Source organism: Mauremys mutica, chromosome 22 (assembly GCF_020497125.1).
Source record: "Mauremys mutica isolate MM-2020 ecotype Southern chromosome 22, ASM2049712v1, whole genome shotgun sequence".
NCBI classification, from domain to species: Eukaryota; Metazoa; Chordata; order Testudines; family Geoemydidae; genus Mauremys; species Mauremys mutica.
In genome coordinates this window covers 4554051-4568597 of record NC_059093.1, presented here as the reverse complement: position 1 = coordinate 4568597, position 14547 = coordinate 4554051, and the positions used below count along the sequence as shown (strand labels likewise).

Below are 14547 nucleotides of genomic sequence, written 5' to 3'. Positions count from 1 at the left end.
CTTCAGGTGCACCCTCGCCACGGGCACCTTGAATGGGGTCCCGCTCACGCCCATCAGGGTCAGGTAGGTATCAGGCACCATCCGATTTAGGCCCACCACCTCGGGCCGGGCCAGCGTCACCTCTGCGCCTGTGTCCCAGTACCCAGTGACCTTCTTCCCATCCACCTCCAGGGGAACCAGGCACTGTTTCCGGAGGGGCAGCCCCATGGCCACCCTGTAGCAGCCCCTTGGGACCGGAGCATCCAGCCCCCCAGAGGCGCTGACCGGGGGCCCTCCTCCCTCCTCCCCAGGTGGGACGCTGCCAGCCCCCCTCTCTTGGGCATGTTGCCCCTCCTCCGATTGGGTCTGTACCCAGTCAACCCTCGGCGGGTTGGGTCTGCTCGGTCTGTCTCTGAGCTTGGGGCACTGGGCCCGTATGTGGCCTTGTTGGCCACAGTGAAAGCAGCCCATGTCTCGTGGGTCCCCTCGAGGGGGTCGGGTGGATCTGACGCTGGACGTTCCCCTTTGGTGGGGGTTCTCCATAGGGCCCCGCTGGGACGTCCCGTGGTGACTCTCTCTCTGCGTTGAGGCAGACCTGCCCCCTCGAGACTCCTCCCTGACATCTCCTGCCCGACTGTCCATGTATTGGTCGGCCAGCCGGCCTGCGTGCTGCGGGTTCTCCGGCTTCTGGTCCATCAGCCACTGCTTCAGGTCAGACGGGCACTGCGCATACAGGTGCTCCAGTACGACTAGGTCAAGCAGGTCCTCTCTGGTTTGGGCCCCAGCCGTCCACTTGCGGGCGTACCCCTGCGCCCGGTTGACCAGTTGCAGGTATGTGACCTCCCGGGTCTTACGTTGACTCCGGAACCTCTTCCGGTACATCTCCGGGGTCAGCCCAAACTCGCGGAGCAGGGCCTCTTTGAACAGGTTGTAGTCCCGCGCCTCCTCCCCTCTCATTCGGCTGTACACCTCCACGGCGGTGGAGTCCAGTAAGGGGGTGAGGCACCGGATCCTGTCTGCAGGGTCCACCTGGTGCAGCTCGCAGGCGTTCTCAAAGGCCGTCAGGAAGGTGTCTATGTCCTCCCCCTCCTTACGCGGGGCCAGGAAGCTCTTACCGAAGCTCTTTGTAGGCTTGGGCCCCCCCTCACTCACCGCAGCCGGGGCCTCCCTGCTTTTCAGCTGGGCCATGGCCAGCTCATGTTCACGCTGCTTCTCCTTCTCTTCCAGCTCCTGCTGGCGCTGGTTCTCCTCGTGTTTACGCTGGTTCTCCCGCTCCTTCAGTTCTTGCCTCCTTAACTCGAGCTCTTCCCGTCTCAGCTCCCTGTCATGTTCCATCCGCATCCGCTCCAGGGACAGGGAGCTCCGCCGGGACGATCCCACCGCTGCCACCAGTTGTCACGGAGTGTGGGGGAGTCAGGCCCTGCACCCCTCTTCCTGGGCTCACAGTGACTCTCAGCCAGCGAGTAAAACAGAAGGTTTATTGAACAACAGGAACACAGGATACAGCCCAGCTTGGGTTCAGAGCCAGGACCCCTCAATCTGGCCTTTCTGGGGGGTTCAGGGTGCTTGGATCCCAGCCTAGGATCCCCTGAAACCCACCTCCCAGCTCCCAACCGAAAACTGATTCCACTTCCCCCCTCCCTTTGTCTAGCTACAGCCGGAGGTGAGACCTCCCCTCCCCCAGGCCAGGCTCATGTTACAGCTGCAGACCTGTCTCTGCCTACCAAGCACACAGACAGTCCCTGCTCTCACCTATCAACCACACAGACAGTCCCTGCTCTCACCTATCAACCACACAGACAGTCCCTGCTCTCACCTATCAACCACACAGACAGTCCCTATTCCATCATAGTATGTAATAGTTGCTGTGTTTGTTTGCATACCCAGTGCACTGCCACTATCTTGCTCACTGCTTTGGGACACCTCCAGCACCAAGGCATTAGAGAAAAGGAAAAAGTTCTAGTCCCTTACCTTATACTCCTCCATATTCACATCATCAGGGCCAATCTCCTTCAGCTTAGCTCGTGCTACCTGCATAATGCTAATTGACCTGCTCAGTGCAACAGAGAGAGACATTAGAGAATGGCGAAGCTACAGAATCCCAAATCAGAAAGTCATGACATTGGATCCCCTGGCACAAACCTTTCATCGTAGCTGAGGTTTCTATCTGCAAACTGCTCCAGGAGGGTCCGCTCCACTACCTGCTTGGGAGCAGTGTTCCGCAAGAAGTAGATGAGCACGTGTTGCAGCCGGGGGTCATTGTGAGGGGTTGGGGTCTCTTTGGCCAGCAGATACAGTCTGGAGTACTCTTCACGGAATGCCTATCAAAGTCAAGCAAATTCTAAATGCCTATTCTTTATTATTGCTGCATACTGAATTTGAAACCTGCAGTGGGAAAGTTGATTACAAGGCTATAACTGTCCTGTAACTAAACAGGATTCAGTACTGAGATGTCTAACTGCTACTTATATTAGCTGGCAATTGCTTAGGGTATCTTCCATTAGTTTTAGGTCAGAAGGGACCATTAGATCGTCTAGTGCAGGGGTCCCCAACGCGGTGCCCGCGGGTGCCATGGCACCTGCAGGGGCATCTAAATGCGCCTGCGTCCTGGCTGGCGGTCGAGCATCCGCCGAAATGCCACCGAAATTCGGCGGGATTTCCACGGCCTGTGGATGATGCCCCTTGCCACCGACAAGCGACATCATCCAGAGACATCGCCACCAAAATGCCGCCGAATTTCGGATGCTCGACCGCCACCACAGTCCTTCGTCTGGCACTCGCCTGACGAAAAAGGTTGGGGACCACTGGTCTGGTGTGACCTTCTATATGTGATATGTCATTATATATCCTCTGGATAACCCTATGCTGAGCCCAGTAACTTCAGTTAAACTACAAGAGACTACACTGTTGTGTGCTCCAGGCAGAGAACAGGAGAGACTGAGGTGCCACCAATGCCCAAGGCCCCTCTGACGGCAGGGAATTGACTAGGTGAGATAGGCTCAGATGATACCAGCAGGCAAACCATGCCCCAGTATGCAATGAAAAGCGAAAAATCCCCAAAGGTCCCTGTCAGGCTGGCTGGGGTCAGAAATGAAATTTCCACCCAAATAAGGTGATCAGTATGACCCTGAGCACGTAAGCAAGACACACTAGCCAGGCTTCTTAGAGGATTTTCTATACCAAGTCAGAGCACAGCTCCACCCAACCAATATACCATCTCCACTTTATAAAGATGGCTGAATCATATCGATCTATGCCTTAAGCGAAATCACCTTTAAAAAGAGAACCCAAGGGAGGTAGGCACTGGCTCCACTGACTTTCAATGGAGTTGGGTGCCTAACTCCCTTAGGCATTTTTGAATATCCCAGTCCAAGTGCTCATTTTAAGGAACTCTTTAGAGACATCTCAAATGTTTGTTAAAATGTGAGAGGAACAAGAATGCAGCTGGCAAAATGTTACTCTGAGCAATAATACACGATAGTCAGTAAACCAAAAGCCCAGTCTGATGTTCATTCTCAGTTGCAATTACAGAAAGTCACTGGTGTGATTTAGGACTACCGGAAGCCAGTAGGATCGTAGAATGAGTGAATTTTCCTAAGCCCTCTTTTTATTTAACTTCACTTGTTTGTTTCTTTACAATGTCTAGCCCAAACTAGCAATGACCCACTCTCTGTTCAGGAATATTTACCTTTTTCTAGTCTGTCTTCCCATTGCATAAGCTTAGGAGAACATATTTTACAGGAATTCCTACAGTAAGTGTGTACATTTATGGCCCAAATTTAATTACACACCACATATGGCCTGCTTATGATTAAAATTTAATTTGTATTTTCTGGTGATAATTATATTGAGCACTTATACAGTACCTTCCAGCCAAGGGCTCCAAAGTGCTTTTCAGACATAATTAAACCTCACAAGCTCCTGTGAGATAGGGATTGTAAGTATCATTTTTGCACTTGGGGAGAGAGAGAAGTGGAGTGATTTGGCTAAGGTCCCGCAGCAAGTCATGATCAGAGTTGAGACAAGAACTCAGGTCTCTTAACTCTCAAAGTGTTGCTTTAAATAGAGTATGGCAAATGCACTTGCTTGACTTTACTCAAGGGATGCATTGACTAATGTGACTAAAGATAAAAACATGCATAGGTCTTCGCAGGATTTGGACTTACTCTACCTTCCTAACATGCCCACCCACACCTCCCGTTTTCGTTAGATATAAACATTGTGGGGTTGTTCACTTAAATGGACAATATTAGGTCTAATCTGGCCCAAAATGCAGGCTTGGGAAGAGGGCAACAACAGACTTTCCCAAACCTACGACTCCTAGAAATATTTCTATATTATTTGCCTTAGATTCCAACGTTTGTGTGTGTGCATGCGTTTTAAACAAAAACATTGTGTGCCACCTAAACACTGCAGTCTTGTGCTCAAGCATGAGAGGTGGAAGGCAAATCAGAGTTTTGAAAATCTTTCCGTTCTTGCTGTCTAGGGGGTTATCTGTAACACAAGAAAGGATGCTTATAAAATGTAATGGGTTTAGCCTGACAATCTTTCTTTAATAGAGTCCTCTTAGTACAAGTAATGGAGTGGATAAACGGAAACGTGGAACAGAAAAAAAACTTAGCTGAAGAGGAACTGCACAGGAAGAGAGAGAAGTGGCCAACTGACACCTGTAACATGTTGAAATAGCATGCATTTTACACTGAAGACGTCAGACTTGTGTGTTAAGAGATTTTTTTAAAAGGAAAATAAAAGGATACCTTAACAAGCCCTGCTTCAGCCCCATCCCGGTCAAATGTCTGACGGGCTTTAGCAATAGCCAGGATCACACCCTGCATGGCTGGGCTAAGCATCACCTACCACAAGAACAACAAAAAACCCACACACAAAAACAGAGAGGAATAGAAGAAAAGCTGTAGTGATACAAGAAAAAGGTACAAAAAAGGTAAAGTTTTAAAGAAAAGTTGTCCAGATCTGAATGGAGATGGGACAACCCAGAGCTGCCATTTGACTACAAATTTAAGTTTATTGTCATTATGTGCAAGTCCACCTCTTGCATGCACTGCCTATGCTGCTATAGATGACTGAAACCTTCACCATGCCACCCCAACTACTCCTCCTGCACTCTCTTTCCCCCAAAGTCATCAGTAAGTGAAAATACAGAGCACACGAAACATAACTGGGGAGAACCTTGCAAAACTACCATTTAACATGAGAGCAATGCCTGAGGCAGAGCATTCCATTGGACTACCATTACAACACAAGTGTATATTTAATGCAATCAGGTCACATCCAGCTCAACAGACAGAGCTATTGCAATGATAAAATCCTTGAGACAAAACATAAATGTTGGTTTATGCAAAGGACAATGCTAAACCCACACCAAACCTTAAAAATGCCCATGTAAAGTAATGGTCTGAACAAATTAATTCTCTTGCAGACAAATTTGTGTAGCTGATGTGCAACTATACTTAGAAAAAAGACTATGAACATTTTTAAGGTGTCTGATGTGGTATACTGAGCCTCATAATGGGGCTCTTTCAATTGCCAGCATCAGATACAGTACCCGTGATTGGAAAAGTCACATGGCATTGACTGTATGACATTGTCAGCTGACAATTATGATGATTATGTGAAAAGTAGAATCAAAGCCATTGACTACTGGGGGGAAAAAAAGTACAAAAACCTCCTAGTGAAGCCAGGTGCCCTAGAAACACTTTAGATGAGTGACAGGAAGGAAAGGAAGGAGAGGAAGAGGACTTAAAAAAATGGGAGGAGGTCTATTGAGTAAGAAGATGAGTGTGTGCTTTTACAGAGTCACTTTTCAGACAACTTTTCAAATAGTTTTAAAAAGTAAATTGCTAAACGATTGGATCCAACCTCTCTTCTTACTACAGAGGGAAAAATATACTTGAACTACACAGTTTCGTGCCAAAACCACTACTCGCCACAAATTTTCAGAAAGCCCCAAAGCAACCCACAATTGCAAAGATTAATGACAGAAAAATAACTAGCTCCTGCACTGGGCTCTGTACCTCCTCATTATATCCATCTGCATCAGATCTAACCAGAATCTTCCCCACTCTGGGGATCTCCACTTCAGAGACCTGTGAGCTAGGCTGGGCAGCAGACTCTGTCCCTTTAGCATCTTGTAGCTGTTCTGACTGAACTGTAAGGGCTGTTTCTCTCAGCTGGGCCTTCGTTGGTTCTGCCTCCTTTGGCTGTGGCAGCAGAAAGAGGAGAAAGAGAATAAGAAAAACAAAAAACCAAAACCAAAGAGGAAAGCAGAAAGGGATTGGGTTAAATGCAGCAGTGCTGCAGAATTATAAGCAAGTGAGAGAGAAAGAGGTTTGTTAACACAGAGATTCAAAAACAGCGGGCTGCTTCAGGGGCCACATTCCAGAGTTCTCACCTCATTCAGAGCAGCTTCTACACCATTCTTCTCATAGGCATCAGCTGTATTTGCAATGGCCTGGGCAGTCTGGTCCTTTGCAATCCTGGCATGTTCGGAGGACAGCGAGCGTATGCTGTGTTCACAGCCTGATGATTGGTCTGATTGGAAATTCAGAGAGATGTTAACATTCAGTAATGTCACCAGGAAAGTACAAATCCAAATGGAAGAGAGGAAAATAGTAAATAGGATGGCTGCATGGTCCTGTACCTTAGTATTTACCAGGCACAGAGACCAACGTCCTTCCCATGCAATTCCACTTTCTATAAACCTTGTCATTGGTTGCAGCCTCCTTTATTACGGAAGCACCAGCTCAGTTTTCCTCACACACAACTCAACTCTTGGGTAACATTCCAGAAAAGTCAACACTTCGAAGGACAGGTCATTCACTGTAAACTCCATTAAGGTGCATCTACACTAATGCTGCAAACAAGCTTCCCAGCCCAAGGAGACAGATTTGGGCTAGCACACTAAAAACAGCAGTGTGGATGTTGCGGCTCGGGCGGCAGCTCAGGTTCTCAAGTTTACCTGACCCCCTGAGCTTGGGTGGCTAGTGCAAATCTCCGCCACAGCTGCAACATCTGCCCTGCAATTTTTAGTACACTAGCTCGCACTCCATTAGCATGAATCTGGGCTGGAAGGTTTGCTCCCAGCTGCAGCGTAGACATACCCCAAAAGACCCGATGGATCAAAGCACTTCATCACACAAATAGTCAAATTGAAGCCAATGGCAGTACTTGTGTTTAAATTTAAACATGTGCTTAAGTGCGCTGGCAGATTAGGGCCTATGGTTTCTGTACACAGCTCAACAGACCCTAAGCTCAAGGGTCAGTATCTCATAAATCCTGCTGGTCACAATAATAATTTTGTGGCCTCAGAGGACAGAATTATGGACTACACATGGCAGAAAACCTTATTTGAGGAGAGATTTCTGTATCATTTGGCAAATGGTGATGCACAACTCCATTTTTATATCACATTTGATTCTAGAGTTTGAAATTTAATCCCAAAGGAGACAAATTAACTATCTCCCAGCATTTTCCAGATGTTCTTCTTCACCTCCTGTCCTAAAACATGAAATGCTGCTGTGTACCATTAAACAGCATGACTGCACTTCAATGGCAATATTACACACAACCACATTTGTGAAGCTCAACAAGACTCACGCTATAAAGGATTGCTGTAATGAGTGGTCTCCCACTCAAGAGGTGAACGTCAACATTCTACAATAAACACACAAAATATTAATATAATTAAATCAAATTGCGATTAGATCATTGCCATGTGCTGAATGTAAAACAGGATATGATCAAACTTGATGGCATGTCTATAGCTATGCAGATATCAGCACAACTTTGCATGACAGAACATTAGCTTTTTCCTGCTGATATGATGGGAATTCAGCAACTGAGCTTAGTTCGTAGCTTCCCCCAAGCATTCAAAATTGTTATGAAAAGCTCAGCTAATGGTGAAATTTATTACAGGGAAGTTATTGTAGAGACATGGAACATGATCTGCAAACACACTGATCTTGTGTTAAACTAAGTGATTGGGCAACAAAATGGCAAATGAAATTTAATGTGGATAAATGTAAAGTAATGCACATTGGAAAAAATAACCCCAACTATACATACAACATGATGGGGGCTAATTTAGCTACAACGAGTCAGGAAAAAGATCTTGGCGTCATCGTGGATAGTTCTCTGAAGATGTCCACGCAGTGTGCAGAGGCGGTCAAAAAAGCAAACAGGATGTTAGGAATCATTAAAAAGGGGACAGAGAATAAGACTGAGAATATATTATTGCCCTTATATAAATCCATGGTACGCCCACATCTCGAATACTGTGTACAGATGTGGTCTCCTCACCTCAAAAAAGATATTCTAGCACTAGAAAAGGTTCAGAAAAGGGCAACTAAAATGATTAGGGGTTTAGAGAAGGTCCCATACGAGGAAAGATTAAAGAGGCTAGGACTCTTCAGCTTGGAAAAGAGAAGACTAAGGGGGGACATGATAGAGGTATATAAAATCATGAGTGATGTTGAGAAAGTGGATAAGGAAAAGTTATTTACTTATTCCCATAATACAAGAACTAGGGGTCACCAAATGAAATTAATAGGCAGCAGGTTTAAAACAAATAAAAGGAAGTTCTTCTTCATGCAGCGCACAGTCAACTTGTGGAACTCCTTACCTGAGGAGGTTGTGAAGGCTAGGACTATAACGATGTTTAAAAGGGGACTGGATAAATTCATGGTGGCTAAGTCCATAAATGGCTATTAGCCAGGATGGGTAAGAATGGTGTCCCTAGCCTCTGTTCGTCAGAGGATGGAGATGGATGGCAGGAGAGAGATCACTTGATCATTGCCTGTTAGGTTCACTCCCTCTGGGGCACCTGGCATTGGCCCCACTGTCGGTAGACAGATACTGGGCTAGATGGACCTTTGGTCTGACCCGGTACGGCCTTTCTTATGTTCTTACCTTGTCCTGATTCAGAAGTGAAATCCTGAGATTCAGAAGGAGTTGAAGGCTCTATCTGAGGGATCTTGCAGGACTGCTCCTGTTCCCATTCCTCCACCTCCTGTTCAAGCCTCCAGTTGTCCTCTTGTATGTAATTCTGGAGCTCAGGTGGCAGAAGTTCTACTTCTTTCTGAAACTGTCCAGTTTCTGCATCATCAGCATCATCTGGAGAAAAGCAAGATTTTTTGTTAGCAATGAAACACACAGCAGCAAGATAATACTGCTGCAAACAAGGACTATCTAGAAACGTTAAGGAAGACTGATCAAATGGATTGGAAAAATAAAGAAGGAAACGAATATTTTTTCCTGGAATTTGAATTCAAGATGCTCCATAAACAAGTATAAGAAGATGGTAGATGGTCAGCTCTTTGGGCAAGGGACTGTCTCTTTGTTCTGTGTTTATACAGAACCTAGCACAATGGGGTCCTAGTCCAGGACCAGTGCTCCTATGCACTATGATAATCCAAACAATAACTAACCATAGAAAGGTACATTTCTGCATGGCGCACCTGGGCTCAGTAAACCCTCTCGAAGTAACGACCAGGGCTGAGAGAGGGCATAGATTTCTCTTTACCAAAGGCTACCATAATGCTACAGATGTGGCTTAAAATGACAATAACCGGAAAACTTGGAGTTCAGCTTAAAACTCTACACTTCAACCACTACATGAAATTGAGGGGTAGGAAACTGCAAGGATTCCAGGTAGTGAGTGATTTTATACAGGTACTGAAATATCTAGACATAATGGGACACTGGTATTTCAGCTGTATAGTACCGCTTAAGAAAAAATATAATTAGGAGTGTATCAAATACCAAATGATAATGCCCTATCCCAGATTCTTTCCTTTATAAAAATACTTAAAAGTACAAGGGTCTTTGAAAGCACTAAATGTATATGAAGTCTCATTAAAAGCACAGGATGGGTTCAGTTTAGAAACTGAAATGTCAGAGCACTAAGAAAACAAACAAGAACTTGTTTCAGCTTCCACATTCCCATTAACTAGATTCTGCAATGACTATTGCTGCATTGTTTGCTTCTATTATATCAAAATGAGCCATGTACGAAATTATTAGGCTCTTCTAGATGGCCAACAGCTGTACGATGCAAGTAGCTGCTTACACACTCATGCACTGTAAACACACAATTACAAGGATCAGTTATCATTAGTGATAATTCATCTCAGGCACAGAAGGGATGATACGCTGCATAAGCAACATGCACTGGGTGTGCTGTGTATATTATGCTACCGTTATCTATCAGAAGCCAAAACAAAAAGCAGGGTGTAAATGGCCAGGACAAAGTAGGAAACATTCTGTTTGATCTTATAAATGATTTGCCGACTGCACACAGACACAATGACAGTGCCGGAATACAGGCAAACTGAAATTCAAAGACAAATGCAGGACTGGACGTTTATATGGACAAGAAGAATAGTTACAGTTAATGCTAAGAAAAACCCTGAAGCATGAGGTTAAGACAATCTCCAACAATTAGGGATTAGGACATCCTCAATTTAATAGGGACGGATTAGCCCACATATGCCTGCTGCAAGGTTTCTTTCACCTTCCTCTGAAGCACCTGGTCTGGCGACTGTCAGAAAGACAGGATACTAGGATACATGGACAAGGGGGCTGACCCAGTGTGGCAATTCCTATGAGCCTACATTAACAAAGCTATATGAAACAATTCTTTAATATCATCCCAAAAGCGCTCACCTGGGCTAGTGAATCAAGCACAGGACAGGGAGCATCTCATTTTTATCTCACTTCACATTTCCATTTTGCTTCCAACTCCCTCTTTGGCCATGGCCAAATTAAAACCCCTCTGTCACAGCTTCCCCATCCAGAGAGCAGGGATAACACTTACTAGTGTCACAGCGGTGTTGAGCAGGTTAATGATCATTCAATGCTATGAAGGCAACACACACTACACAAGTGACTAAGTACTACCTGCAGCTTTGGTTCCAGTACCTGCAACAAAGTGGGACAGCTTATCATTGATGTACATCAGACAATAGGCACTGGCATTCCTCAGGCCTCCATATGAATCTCTCTCCACTTCTTCCCAGGATGATTCTGTCACAGAGATGTCATTGTATTTGAGCCAGCTCTTCCGGGGCTGGTCGTATATGTAGGCCCAGTAGTGACCGGCATTTGCTTGGCCTTCGTGAACCAGGACGGCATGCAAGCGATAAGGAACCTGAAAATTCACATGGACATGATTTCCAGACTTATCTTTAATGGATGAAGTAACTGAAAATCTATGAAGACATTCACAGCTGTCATATGCTTAAAATTTGTCCATTAGTACATTCGACTGCCTGATGTAAACAGATTCCCTTCTCCTTGATGAGCTCAGCTTAAAAACACTTCTATCCACTATCAGTGTGACCATGACATCCTAAGCCTGACCACCCCACTGGTATCCAAACCTGTCAATCTAATTTCATGTTTCATGTGTGGCAGTCACCATATCTCATCTAAATTATTTAATGAGTTTCTTACTACTGAGGCTCTTTCTAAAATGTTTGTCAGAGACCTATGATGTGCCAGACACAAGTTCTTCTGGTTTCTATTGCTGGGGTGAAAGATAATTGGAACTTGGCATTCAAGTCTGAAACAAAAATTCTCAAGCAATCAGCCTGGCTGCCTGTAACAGAGCCTTATGCCTGGCACACAGAAATTATTTTCAGGACTAAAATTGGAGAAGCATCCCACAAGTGTTTGTTGTATACATTTTTAAAAATGCACTTACTACAGTGGCTTTGATTCTCTGAATACACTTCTGTAATTCCAAACTATATCATTACCTGCACTGCTATGTGGTGACAGAACCTATTGCAAAGTACACTACCCAAAGACCCCCTTCTCACACCAGAGAGTATAGAATAGTTCAAGTTGATAACCAAAACCCATTTAAAATAAAGCCCTCTCTGTAGAGTCTACTCAGGACAGTAGTTCCCCAGGTCCTTCCTGACCAAAGTATCTGAGTGACATGGATCAGAGGATACTTCATCACTCTCAGATCTTGGGAATCTGACAAGTATGAGGACACCTATCAATCCTCCTTGAACACTCAGGTTCCAATAAATGATCTAAGCATCTTATATCTAAATCCCTATTATCTTTGGTCTTACAGGCTGTAAGGTAGTCATCTGCACTAGGGAATAACTGGAACCAGATTCAGAGGACAGGTGTGTAACTTTCAGATGCCTGTTCAGCCTATGCTTCCTGTTGTTTGATACAGAAACAAATGAATCCAAGAAGAGCCTAAGACTCTCAGTAACTGGCTGTTCTACACGCAGGTAAAGATTCAGAGACCTCATGCCGTGGTGGATGCAAGAAGTTCTTCTGCAGATAGGCTCAGACTCAGAACCACATGACTGGCTCTTTCTCCAATAGATCAGAGACTTCTCAGGCAAAGACCTAGAAGGCCCTCTTGGTCTGACAAAGTCCCCTTCAGCTTACGTGGGCCCAAGATCCAGGCTCATTCCTAGGCCAGTTCTTGCTGGAAAGCCTTTATTATTTGTTTGCAGTATTTACTGGCAATGCAGTTCCTGGCTGGTGGACAGATGAAACAATTGCCTATCTAAGGTGTCATACATTGCAAGGCATCCACAGTGAAGGTGACTTGATAGAAATATTAGGTCAAGGACAGAAGTAATGAAATCTGAACACTTTCCCCAGGCACAGAAAATGTAATTGTCAGAAAAAGTCCAAATACAAAACAAGAAAAAGCTAATGACAATCCCCTTTTTAAAACTCTAATCCTAATACAGGGAGAGGACTAGATTCTGCATCCACTGAGGCTGAAATGCACAGACATGAGACAGCTGGCAGTGGAGGAGTTTCTGGACTCTTGGTTCTAGAAAACTGGAAGAGAGCTCATTCCCACACTACCTCTTGCCTCATCCCCAACAGCTTTGAAACAGGTCCAGTCACCGAGTGGCAGGGCAAGAGATCTTGCATCAGGGATCTACTGAGGCAATGTCACGTAGGTAGGTAGAACTACAAAGTGCGATGCAGCAGAGAGAAGAGTTCTGAGCCCTAAGCCAGGCCAGCTTGCACCGAGAAATCAGCTCTCTATAACCGAGAACACACAAAGGGGCTGACCTGTTACATACTAAAGGGAAAGGGCAGCAAAATAAAGGCTAGAGTTTACCTCAGATTTCATCAAGAAAGCTAAGGGGGAAAAAAAACCTATTTCTTGAAAATCCTTACATTTTTTTAAAACAAAATTTTCCTGGGGAATCTTTGAAATATGCTAAAGCAGAAAAAGTAAACTGACCACCACCAACTTGGATTTCATATTATACAACGGGCATTTTTCAACTGGTAAACATAGTAGGGCATGACTACCCTGCTCCCCTGCAGTGACACAGGGAGTTCATCCTTCAGGATCTTTGACCAATCCAGATATTTATGACTCTACAAAATTCATCTTAGCACGTGCAGGTGCCCAAGTGCTAATGGGAGAAACTGACAGTGACGTGTTTATCTAAGATTATATTAAATGCATTATGTTCAGTTTGTTTTTAGGTCCATGGATCCTATTATTCACCTACTAAGAACACCATTTTAAATAAGTTATTTCCCTCCTCAGAAAGGCATGTGTTTTGTTTCAAAGCTAACTTGGCAAAACATTTAGAAACACTCCCCACCCCCCACATACATGCATGCAACTTCTCCTAATATTAATGTGACCTATAGGCACACACCAGTAGCACTGTATCATTTTAATGAGCCCCTATATGAAAACCTAACAAAGCCACACTTCCTACCTGACGGAGGACAGGGTCACCATACATTTGACCAATGGATTGATTGATTCTGGTAATACAGTCCTTCAGATCTATTGAGAAGAACAACACCTATCATCAACTTTGTTTAGATAATGCCCCCTTCACTCCAAACACATGGGAGCACAGAGGTAATCAGAACACAGGCCCATGCCTGCCCTCGGATACAATCATGCTGTTACTACCACAGAAGTTAATAGAAAGTTGTGCATGCTTATCTTATGATAGACCAGGGCCCTGTGTGTATACTGGACATCACATTACATATAAGGATTATTTCTACACTCACTGCTGAAAAGCAGCCACCTCTGGGGTGGAGCATGGTTCAGGAGTTATCCAGTTGAAGCTACCAGAGGGAATTTAGCTTAGCAAAAGCCTGAAATGCACAATAAATACTTGGGGCCAACCTTGGATGTCCTGCTCAATCTCGCTCCTCCATCGCTGCAGGCACGTCCTAACTAGGCTCATCTCCTCCTCAGTGACCACACGAGGAGCTGGACATTCAGGCATTTCTGTTGGTAAACAGGAGGGCTGGGGCGGCTTGCTCATTAATTCTTGCTGAGACGGAGGGTTTATCAGAGTGGATGTTGTACCATCAGTGTTCTCAGTACTTTCTGTTTCTAATACACTATGAAGCAAAAGCCACATATTGATGGACATATTATTCAGGCTGCTGGTTCCAGAGAGCATACTCAAGTTCACATTGCTTTAAAAAAATATTCATGATCTGAACAAGCAAGTTTCCATCCCAGATGATGCCAGGCTTATACTTATTCACTAGTCAGGAAAGAGTTTGGTAGTCTAT

General features: G+C 45.0%; 1 protein-coding gene across 7 annotated transcripts in view; it reads right to left on the bottom strand.

Annotated features, from left to right (window-relative positions):
• USP28 (ubiquitin specific peptidase 28) overlaps positions 1-14547 on the bottom strand; it is a 52944-nt gene that overhangs the window by 10638 nt on the left and 27759 nt on the right. For 5 of the 7 annotated variants that reach the window (XM_044997075.1, XM_044997074.1, XM_044997076.1 and 2 more), the window contains 9 exons: positions 14150-14370; positions 13725-13795; positions 10915-11143; positions 8905-9108; positions 6389-6528; positions 6012-6197; positions 4737-4832; positions 2122-2300; positions 1951-2029 (listed from right to left, as the gene is read on the bottom strand). In XM_044997075.1, coding sequence (XP_044853010.1) covers positions 1951-2029; positions 2122-2300; positions 4737-4832; positions 6012-6197; positions 6389-6528; positions 8905-9108; positions 10915-11143; positions 13725-13795; positions 14150-14370 — 1405 coding nt within the window. Of the gene's footprint in view, positions 1-1834; positions 2030-2121; positions 2301-4736; positions 4833-6011; positions 6198-6388; positions 6529-8904; positions 9109-10914; positions 11144-13724; positions 13796-14149; positions 14371-14547 lie in introns of all 7 variants that reach the window. The other 2 variants (XR_006574900.1, XM_044997078.1) reach the window with 2 other exon arrangements.